At 46.5% G+C, this 11,529-nt stretch overlaps 1 protein-coding gene across 1 annotated transcript in view; it reads right to left on the reverse strand.

Moving 5' to 3' along the window:
• Positions 1-8,291: 8,291 nt before the first annotated feature.
• The window catches only part of DUSP18 (dual specificity phosphatase 18), a 5,296-nt gene continuing 2,058 nt past the window's right edge, over positions 8,292-11,529 (reverse strand). Inside the window, exon 2 of the mRNA XM_010828781.1 lies at positions 8,292-10,671. Within this exon, the coding sequence (XP_010827083.1) occupies positions 10,035-10,601 (567 nt within the window). The 5' untranslated portion in view covers positions 10,602-10,671 and the 3' untranslated portion in view covers positions 8,292-10,034. The remainder of the gene's footprint in view (positions 10,672-11,529) is intronic.

Consider the following 11,529-nt stretch of genomic DNA (forward strand, 5'->3'; position numbering starts at 1 on the left):
GGGGGGGGGGGGGGGGGCTGTACATCAAATGACAGTTTACATAATCCGGGTCTAAGCGTCGCCGTGGTGGATCATGTGACCCCTTACAAGTTTCAAGAAAGAGTGTTATCTTTTGAGGCGTTGTCTTGATGCTGGGAGAAATTCTGCTCTTTGTGGTTGAGCAGGTATTCCTGCTGGTGGGATGTTCTGGTCGATGGGTACATGCAGATGCACAATGCACAGTGTGGGGAGAGGGGAGGTCGGAAAGGCAGAGGAGAGTGTACTGTCTTGAGCTTTTTCCTGTCTTGACATAGGGTGTGAATTTTATTTCACAAACCTACTAGGTCCTTGAGCCATGTGAGCAGACGGGCTCACTCCAGGCGCCTCCCAGTTCCTCTCCCAAGGCTTCCCGTGCTGTGCGCTCCCGCCTCGCAGGCTTCCCCTGCTCACCCAGGGCCCCAGGGCATGCCCTTGGCCTGGCTCCCACCCCCTTGCCCTGCCTTGGAGGAAGCTGGCTCTGTGCTGGGCATCCTGCCATTGTGGATTCAGAACAAAGCGGCTGCCTTGTCTCAGCCCCAGCTGCCAGGGGGCCCCTGCCCACCCTCCGCAGGGGGGCCTTGGATTCTCATTCCAGGGGGCCAGGGCAAACGAGGACTCTTGCTCCCAAATCAGCTCAGGGATGCCAGGAACCGACCATCACACTGTTCCGGCTCAGTGGTGAATACTTCCGGGAAATGACACGGAATACCGCGGTGCACCATGGGAGGTTCCGATCGCGCAAGGACCACGATGGAACAACAAACACTTCTGGTCATGGCCTCCCGGGATCTCAGCTTCCATCTGCGCCCTCCTGACCGCCGTGGCCACCATGTGCCTCCTGCCTCCTGTCAGCACCACCAGGCAGCTCGTGTTGCCTGGGCTGGGCACTTCTCTTTACATGTTGACACTTTCTCTGCATGCTTCTTATGCTGTAGCCCAACATCAAATCAGCTGAAGCGAGCTTGTCAGTAGATGAACCAGCAACCCTTCGCACCTCTGCCAAGTCTCCCAGGTGGTCCAGTTCAGCCCTTACATATACAGAAAACGGAAGCCCAAAGAGATGGCCGCAGTCCGTCCAGCTGCTGTGACGAAATGCTGTAGACAGGTGGCTTGTGAACAGAGACGTATTGCTCCCAGTTCTGGAGCTGGAAGTCTGAGACCAGGGTGTCAGCATGGTCGGGTGAGGGCCTGCTTCTGGGTCACAGGCTCCATTTATAAAGGTAATAATCCCATTCATGAGGGCTCCACTCTGATGACCTCATTGCCTAATTACCCCCCAAAAGCCTAAATTCAACATGTGAATTTTAGGAAGACACATTCAGGTTATAGCAACCATCTTGCACAGAGATGGAAAAGCAAGGTGTGGTCTTCACCCCCTAATTCTTAGGGTTCTGCTACTCCTTGCTTCCCACTCTGCTGTGAACCACAGAGCCAGGGTGTGAGGTTATAGGGGTGTGTGGGGTCTGCCCGATTCACATGAGGTGTCTGCTGGGTGTTCCCCAACTCCGCCAGCAAAACATTTTTTTCTTCAGGGAAAAGGCATTACCAGTATTTTGCCAAAGGAAGTCTAGAAAGATTTGTGGGCTTGGACCCTCTCAGGACCTCTCAACCCCAACATCTCCCACTTAGGATGTGAAATCCTTCCTGCCATATCCCATCCTGAATATTAAAAGAATAACTTAAAAAAGAGGTTCGAATATCTTCTCAATGATGAACAAAAATTATATAGAAAGAAGGAATATACCACAACACCAAAGTGCTGACTTGAGGATCGTATTGTAGATGCACTGTATTTTCGTTTTTCCACAAATGAGCCTTTATTTTTAAAAACACATTTCTGAGGGTTCCAGTTCTAAGACTGAGTAAATATAGTCTGTCCTTCCTCTGAATGCAACTAACAACCCAGGATGGAATGCAGGAAGCAGCTCTCTGAGGACTCTCAAAAAGAAGTGGTAGCAGGTGGACTAGGAGAGGAAACCAGAATTTGGGATATAAAAGTCTGATGACGAGTCTCCTGTTTTGCTTTTTGCCCTGTTATCTGCTGGCCTGGTCTCCGAGGCAGCGTGAATCCTGGGACTGTGCAATGGACATGGAAAGAAAGGCCTTCAAGAGCAGCCTTGTCTTCCTGGTCTGAGGACTCTTCAGGACAGAAATCCCCTTCTTCGTTCTTTTTTTTTCCCCCTTATACAGTGCCATCCCTGCGCAAGCCTCACGTGAAGTGGAAACCGGGCGGTGGAAGCCAGGAAACACTTAAAGCTCAGGGGAACTCGTTCTGACCCAAAGAACTGCGGTTGAAGGCATGTGTGGTGGGCAGGAGTCCCCTTGCTGTTTTTTCTCTCTTCGTCCTGTCACCTGGCCCCGGAGCACACTCGGTCACAGGATGCGTGCAGCAGGGCAGGGAGACTAAAAGCCCCAGTTTCTAGCTGGAGGACCCGGGGAAGGGCGGCCTTGAAAACTGGAGAGCCTGGGAGAACCCACGGAGAGCGGGAGGCTTGAGAAATGGATCCCACAGGCTCACGTGTGTGGATCTGACCCCAAACGGCATCCCAGTGACTTCGACACTACTGGGCAGACCACTCAGATTTCAGGCTGGCCCCTGGGTGGCACTAGCTTAGGACAGATTTGACCTAACATTGCAAAAGTTCAGAAAACCGACCATCGAACTCTGGCACTGTTTAAAAAAAATTCAGCTGAGTAAGTTTTTAAAATCTTGTTGGCTTTATTCAGTGATTCATGAATTGAGAAGCATCCATCTAGCAAACAGAAGGGGCCCCGAGGCCCCTTCTGAGGGACTTTTAGGGGCAGGAGGGAGCAGGCACAAGGAAGCTATTCCAGGCAGAAAATGGCTTTGGTTATTGCAAGTCTACTTTCCTTACGGGATGGCCAGAGTCTATCAGGCTGATTACCTAACTTGTGCTGATCTGGTGATACAAATTGACTGGCTTAATATTCCATTTCTGGAAGAGCTGAAACTATTGCCAAGTCTCGGTTTGGTGACGTGGGTTTTAGCATTAAGAGACTCCACTTTAACGCTGTTCTCTTGTTTTTAACGGCCCAGACGACAAAGACCGGAAATGATCCTAAATGGATCAACTGCCTCCTAAAACAAAGACTCAACATTTTCCATAGGATTTAACCAAGACCTAGAGTCTCAAAATATAGTAATAATTCAAAATGCCCAGGACACAATCCAAAGCTACTCTACATACCAAGAACCAGGAGAGTCTAAACACTGAGATGACCCCAATGTTGGACTTATCAAAAAAGGACCTTAGAAATAAAAAAGACAGAAAGTCTCAGCAGAGAAAAATAGGAGATACAGAAAATCACCAATTAAAAAATTTTAAACTAAGACAATACATCAATCAAAATTTGAAAATATACTGGATGGTCCTAGTAGCAGAACAACAGAGGAAAATCTGTGAACTTGAAGACAGGTCAGTAGAAAACTAGCTACAATCAGCAGGATATCCACCTCTGCCAAATGCCCGGTTGCCTGGAAAGTGTGAACGATACTTTACATGATAGAAGAGATTCTGCAGTTGTAATTGAGGTTATGGACTTTAAAATCCAGACTGTCTGGGTTACTGAGCGGGCCTAGTCTAATCACATGAATCCTTAAAGGCAGAGATTGCTGTCTGACTGGATTCGGAGATGCGGCAGGAAGAAAAGTCAGAGGTGTTCAAAGCCTGAGGAGGATTCAACAATCCTCCTACTGTTGGAGGAGGCCACGTGGAAAGGAATGCAGGAAGCTTCTAGAGCACAGAGCAGCCCCCAGCTGATAGGAAGGAAATGGGGTCGCTTTCAACTTCAAGGAACTGAATTCTGGTAACAGTGTCAATAAGCTTGGAAGAAGAATCTTTTCCCAGAGCCTCCAGTTAAACAAAACAAAACAAAACACACACGGTTTCAGCCTGACAAAACACCTTGATTTTGGCCTTGTGAGACCCAAAGCAGAAGCCTCGAGCTTCCCCAGTGGCTCAGGGTGAAGAATCTACCTTAGTGCAGGAGGCGAAGATTCAATCCCTCGGTTGGGAAGATCTCCTGGAGGAGGAAATGGCAACCCACTCTAGTATTGAGAGGGTAACAGGCAGGAAGGCCAGGGGTCTCCAAATGGAGGAAATAGGCTGCAAGTGTCAGACATTTCTCTCTCAAAGGGCAGGAGGAAACAAACTCGTGTTACATTTTTTCCCCTTCTCTATACAAATTTAACAAGGTTTCTCTTAAAATTCTGTGTTGCCATAATGAGATTATGGCTCCACCGGAACTTAACCGTTCTCAAACCTTGAGCTAACCAGTGCATCTTTCTTATGGAAATGTTTGTCTTAAGCTATGTTAATGTGCTATGCATTTATCCCAGACTGCCTTCAAGTTGGTTTGCCTAAAGGCTCAGAACCAACTTGACAAACCAGTATGTTATACTCATTCATTGTTCTCCTAATCTGTTAATGAAATCTGTTTATTTGTATGGGAATCTGCCTTTCTTCAAGAATCAAGTCAATCGTTTTATGGCCCGGGATGACTCATCAGATGCCAAGATTATCTCAAAATGCATCTTGTAGGTGAGGGGCCTGGTGCCATTCTCTGAGTTTTGAGACATGTCATTTTTTTTAAATTAGGAGACTGCTAGTAGCTATATAACATCCAGCTAAAGACTAGCACGGGGGTATTCTTTCTGCCCCCTTCTGAGGTCTATGTCAGAAGCTTCTCTCTTTTATACTTTAATACAACTTTATTACACAAAAGCTCTGAGCGATCAAGCCTCGTCTCTGGCCCCGGATTGAATTCTTTTCCTCCGGAGGCCAAGAATCCTGACCTCTTTCGTGTTTCAGCAACAACCTTTCAGTACTCTTGCCTTGGGAGTCCCATGGACAGAGGAGCCTGGAGGGCTGCAGACCATAGGGTGGCAAGGAGTCGGGCACGGCTGAGCACATACACGAGCAGAAGACTTAGTGAAGCCCGACCAGACTTGTGCCCTACATAAATCGTCAAGTAATAAATAGGTATTGTTTGTAGCCACTAAGTTTGTGGTAATTTCTTATGGTGGCAAGAGAAAACTAATACACCATCCAATATGAATACCAGTGAGAAGTAGTAAGATACTAATTTAGGTAGATTACAAACAGTTAAGTATGTATGTTAAAATCTCTAGTACAACCTCTGGAAAAAACTATACAAAATTAAAGTGGAATAATTTTAAAATACTAGTAATCCAAAAGAAGGCATGAAAAGGGAAACAGAGGAATAAAAAAACAGAAAGGATAAACAGAAAACAATAAAATGGTAGACCTAAACCCAAATAGCAATAATTTGGGCCTAAACACACCAATTAAGAGACAAATTGAAGATATAAATTTAAAAAAAGACCCAGCCAAATGCTGTCTACAGGAAACACACTTTAGGTTAAAAGTAAAAGGATGTGAAAAGATATATAATGCAAATACCACTTAAAGCTGGAGTGGTTATGTTAATGTCAGACAATAGACTTCAGAAAATTAAGAAGGAAAAGAGACACCGCATGTTGATACAAGAGTGAGTTCACCATGAAGATGTAACAAACCTAAGTGTGTATGTACCGGACAAGAAAACTTCAAATACATGAAACAAAATTAATAGAATTGAAAGGAGATGTACACAAATCCACAATCTTAGTTGGATACCTCAACATTTCTCTCAGTAATCAATACGACAAGGAAACAGAAAACCACCATCCATCAACTGGTCCTAACTGACACTTACTGAACATTCTATCCCAAATAACCATCTCCCCCTCTCGAAGTGCATAGGAAACATTCACCAAGACAGCCCATATCCTACACTGTTAAGTAAACATCAACAAATTTAGAAGGAATGAAATCATACAATATTATGGTCTCTGACCTAGACAGTATTTAAAATTAGAAACCAACAACAGAGATGGTGATAAAATTTCCAAATACTTACAAGTTAAACTACACACTTCTAAATAATACACGGGTTAAAGAGGACATTGCAAGGAAAACTAAAAAATGTTTTGAAATGAACAAAAATGAAAATGCAGCATGTAAAACTTTGTGGGATGCAGCTCTCGAATCCATAATCTAAGTTTCCACCTTAGGAAATTAGAAAAAAGAGAAAAATAAACTCAAAGTAAGAAGAACTATGAAAATAACAAATAACAGAAATCAGTCAAATAGAAAAGGGAAGAACAATAGAGAAAATTAAAGACACAAGGTAGGTTATTCTTTAAAAAGATTCTTTAAGTTGATAAACATCTAGCTAGACTAACAAAGAAATAGAGAAGACAAACAATCAGTTTGGAGAATGAAAATGTGATGTCACTCTGCAGACACTAAGGATATTAAGGGAATACTATGAACAACCCCACGTGCATAAACTGGATCCATTAGATGAAATGAATCTATTCCTTGAAAATCACGAACTACCAAAACACACCAAAGATGAAACAGTTTGATTAATCCTTTAACTATTAGTGGAATTGAATTCACTGTTAATCCTTTTGAAAAAAAAAATCTACAGGCCCAAACAGTTTCACTGCAGAAGCCTACCAAACATTTAAAGAAACACCCATCCATATATCTCTTCCAGAAAACAGAAGAGAAGACTTCCCAACTCTTCCTTAATCTAATACACGGCAACTACAAAAACGCCTATAGCTAACATCATAGTGAACGGTAAAATAATGGATACTTCTCTAAGAGTAAGAATACCGTAGGACTCACTCTAAAGTTACCATCATCAAGATAATGTGGTATTGGTAAAGAGAGAGAGACACATATATCACACTGAATGAGGAGCATAAAAAACAGACCCTGTAAAGGCAGCTCAGTGGAGGAGAAAGGACAGCCTCCAACAAACAACTGAAACCATCAAACACCCATATGAAAAAATACGAACCTCAAACTAAACCTCACACCTTATACAAAAGGATCACGGAAATAAGGAGAAAATTTTAACTCTGCAACACTAGAGAGAATCTTTGTGATAGGAGGTTAGGTAGAGTTCTTAGATGTGGCACCAAAACAATAATCCATAAAAGGAAAATCTGGAAAGTAGCACTTCATCCACATATAACACTTCTGCTCTGCAGGAGACACTTTAAAGAGCAGCTAGAAAAGACATGCTAGATTAGGGGGAAAATACTTACAGATCCATATCTGATAAAGGGCTTGTATCCAGAAGACTCTTGAGAGTCCCTTGGACTGGAAGATCAAACCAGTCAATCCTAAAGGAAATCAACCCTGAATATTTGTTGGAAGGGCTGATGCTGAAGCTGAAGCTTCAATACTTTGGCCAACTGATGTGAAGAGATGACTCTCTTGGAAAAGACCCTGATGCTGGGAAAGATTGAGGGCAGGCAGAGAAGGGTGTGACAGAGGATGAGATGGCTGGATGGTACCACCAACTCAATGGACATGAACTTGAGCAAACTTCAGGAGAAGCCTGCTGTGCTGCAGTCCATGGGGTTGCAAAGTCAGACTCGACTTAATGACTGAACAACAACAATCCAGAATATTCAAAGAATTCCCAACCTTCAACGGTGAGACAACAACTCAATTTAAAAATGGGTAAAATCGTTGAATAGACACTTCACCAAAGAGGGAACATGGAAGGCAATTAAACACACAAAAACAGGCTTAATATCATCAGCCACATGGGAAGTGCAAATCAGAATCACAGGAGTTAACACCACACACCTGTAAGAATGGCTAAAATAAAAAACACTGGCCGTTCCAAAGACCGGAGAGGAACCGATCTCATAGTGGAAGGCAAAAAAGTAGATACTCTGGAAATCTGGTGGTTTTTTAAAGTTAAACCTTTACTATATGACTGAGCAATCTCACTCCTAGGTACATACCTTAGATAATTTTCTGTTCATATAGAAACCTGAACACAAGTATCTGTAGCAGTTTTATTCAAAATTGCCAAAAACTGGAAACAAGCCAAATATCCTTCAGTGGGTGAAAGTAAGACACGCTGGCACACCCGTGCAAAGGAAAAGCACACGGCCACGAAAGGCAACACGTGTGAGCCTCAGACACACTCAAAGAAGCGTCTCCAGAGGCTACACCCGCTATGACCTATGTATGTGAGCTTCTGGAAAAGGCCAATCTGTACAGATGGAGAACAGAGACGGGTTTGCCAGAGGCTGGGGTGGGGCAAAGGGCCAGCATAAGGGAATTCTGAGGGGACGGAACTGCTCTGCATCCTGATTGTGGAGGTAGTGACACAAACGTGTTAAAACACATAGAACCTTACACAGGACACAGTTACTTTTATGGTATGTTGATTTAACCATTTTAGAACCTGAAACAAAATAGACCCAAATAAACTTCTCTTAAAAAAAAAAAATGCTTTCAACGAAATTTTCCACCTGGGTTTCTTTCAGATGGGTTTCTTCTGCTTTGTGGGGGCCTCACCACACCAGCTCTGGTGTTTGTGGGTCTGTTTATCCTTCGAGAAAATCAGACGGGTCTCCCCCGACCCTAAAATGACACCTGTGGGCAGGCTCTTTGTGAAAGCAGGGGAGGGGTGGGCGTGGAGAGAAGGCGTGTTTGGCCTCCACCGGGCTCTGGACCCAGATGGAGCAGTTGTCCTTTGGTCTGAAAACCTCTGGGTTAGAATAGCTGGTCTTGACCCAGATCCTTGCACACCTTGGACCCACCCTGGATTTCAGGACCTTCAGGTGAGGTTTGCTTATTCATCCCTTTGGCACACGCCCCCATGGACCCCAGCAGCCAGCTAGGCCAGGGCTGGCTCTCATGGCCGGTGATCTAAACAAGGCCCTTTGGGAGAAGCCGGATGTGTGCTCCTTGTTCTAGGACTCCCAGGTGACATGGGGGTTAAACACAGTGGGAAACCTGAAAAGGCTCTGAGATCTAGGCCTCCTGCAAGGCAGGGGTGCGCGAAGACTGAAACCGTTTTTTCCCCATGCAGGACAACTTTCGGAAAGAGCACTTTCTGAGCAATAAGGGGCTGTACACAGATGCAGGGAGCTGCTGTTGTGAGGATGACTCTCAGACCCGGGCCAGTGGGGCCAGGGCATCATTCGTGCGGAGAGCGGCTGGTCACACAAGCACCTACCACGCGCTGGGGCACTGCGCTAAGGAAGCACTGATCCTCACGACGACCCTAAGAGGAAAGGGCTGTCATCACTGGGATGAGGAAACTCAGGCTCCATGAGGCCACAGGTCACATGAGCAGGAGGTGACAAGGCTGCGTTTCGGTTCACAGCTCCAGCCTTCTGGGCTGAGGCCTGACGTCAGGCCTGCTCTCCAACACGTGCCCCGAAACAGAGACCAATGCCACCTTTCATCAAAAGCTGGAGAAGAGCTTGCCGTGTAGAGCAGTGCTCAAATAAAAAAAAATGTTAAAAAAAATTTAACACAACAGAATGCATCCTTTGAAAACTATCTTATGTGTAAGTCCAATCCATCCAGAAAACCAGACTTGGCCAATGGTGGCTAAAGGTGAAAGCAGGGTTGCCTTGGGGCTCCCAGAGTTTCTGGAACACTGCTTGAAGGCTACTCATCCAGTAGGTTGGCACCTAAACCGTGAGAAGCACAGGAGGTGCCATGATGCTTAAGGCTGGCGTTGGGTTCGAAAGAATGAGGTGGAATTGTGAAAGACTCATTCAGTTAGTTATCTTATTGTTAGTTAATTAGACTTATTCAGTTAGTTAGTTGGTCATGGGGAAGACTGCAGGATTCCAGACTTGCCACGTGCACTGGGCGCTGGTCCACTTGACCTGGGCACCACCTGGTTCACCCTCCCCTCTGGTCAGCAGCCATGACCTGTCACTCACTGGGGAGAAAACTTATCTTCACCATCTTACATGTAGTAAGCTGACTCTTTAAAGATGTGAATGATAAGATTAAGAGCTTACAGCACGCTTCCTTTTTCCTTGCCCTTATAAAAGGTGTCACCTGGTTTTCCTGTATTGACAAAAGGAGGGTGTCTGAGCACAGATCTTGGTGGAAGATCAGTGACCCTGGGGCACGTGCTGGCGGAATGGCTCAGAGTGGAATCATCTGACGGACCTCCTTCTCGTAGATGTCAGGGATCATGCCCACGGGGGAGCTGACCATGTGCACGGTATTCCTGCCAAATAGCTGGAACTCATAGTGGATGAGCTGCTCCCAAAAGCCGTTGTTGGGCCGGATGATGGGCCGGCAGGACTTGGTCCACGTGTGGGCGTCCAGCAGGGACATGGCGTGGTACTTCATGAGATAGGCGAGGCAGAGGGCGGCCGAGCGGCTGACGCCGGCGGCGCAGTGCAGCAGGGTGCGGCCCTGCTTCATCTCCACGCTGTGGATGTGGTCTGCGATGGGGTCGAAGAAGTCACAGAGCCGCGAGGTGGGCGTGTCGGCCACGGGCACCTGCACATAGTGAATGTCCTCGTACAAGGCGTTCACCACCTCCACTGAGACATTGATGACCGTGCTGATGCGGTTGCTGGAGAGCATGAGCCTGTTGTTGGCGGCCACCCCGCTGCTGATATACAGGCTACTGGTGATCTGTGAGAGGCCGCTGACCGAGGGCTGCCGGAACTGAACTGGCAAGGCACACGGGGATGCTGTCATCAGGCCAGTGGGTCAGCGGCCCGTGAGACATAAAGGCGCCCTCTTCCTGCTAGGCTGTGTCCATGGAAAACTGCAGGGAGGGAGAGGAGACAGATGAGGAGCCCCAGTTCAGGGCCCCCTGCTTCATATAACTCAGTGGGACCCCTCAGTGTGGCTGTCAAGGTCACTTGTGGCCTGGCTCCCTGCCCATCTCTCCACCCCGCTTTTAACCTTTCTCATGTCCTGAAGGGCCTCGGCTGGGCTGAGTCCTATTCTGTTCTAGGGCCCTTCCTGCTCTCAGTCCAGAACCCCCTTTCCTTACAAGCCTGGCAAGTCCTAGTCTGTCCCATTCAGCAGAGAACTGTTGAGCATTGGGATCTTGGCCAAGAGCCACTTCCTGAGGGAAACTTTCTGGGACTATACCCCTCCCCTACACATGATCAAATACCAGCTCCAGGCAGGTCCCAGGTGCCCTCCTTCCTAACATTTCCTGAAGATGTGCTTTTGCCATGCCCTGTGTGTGAGTTCTCATGGTTTATCACTGTTTCTGCCTTTGTTCCTACTATATCGCCAGTGCCAAGCTGCATGTTCCCACAAGCAGGTGCTTAAAAATATTTGCTGAATGAAGAAATGACTCCAACAACCAAGACTCTGCCTCCCGAGAGATTTTCTGGAAAAGATGGGATCTCTGGCCATGTTTCTCTAGAATTCAGGAGAGGAGCTGGCTGGAAGTGAGGGTGGTTCTTAGGCTGCTAGAGAGGAAGGTCAAAGGCTGCCTAGACAAATCCTACCTGCCAGTACCCCCAGAGTCCAGTGCAATAGGCTCACCCCAGGTAGGTAGGGCGGATGGGACTGGTTTGTTCTGAAAGTCTTACGTGAAGTGAAAGTGAAAGTCACTCAGTCTTTGAGACCCCAAGGACGGTAGCCCATCAGGCTCCTCTGTCTATGT

This window comes from Bison bison, unplaced genomic scaffold, assembly GCF_000754665.1.
Source record: "Bison bison bison isolate TAMUID 2011002044 unplaced genomic scaffold, Bison_UMD1.0 scf7180017864495, whole genome shotgun sequence".
Taxonomy (NCBI): domain Eukaryota; kingdom Metazoa; phylum Chordata; class Mammalia; order Artiodactyla; family Bovidae; genus Bison; species Bison bison.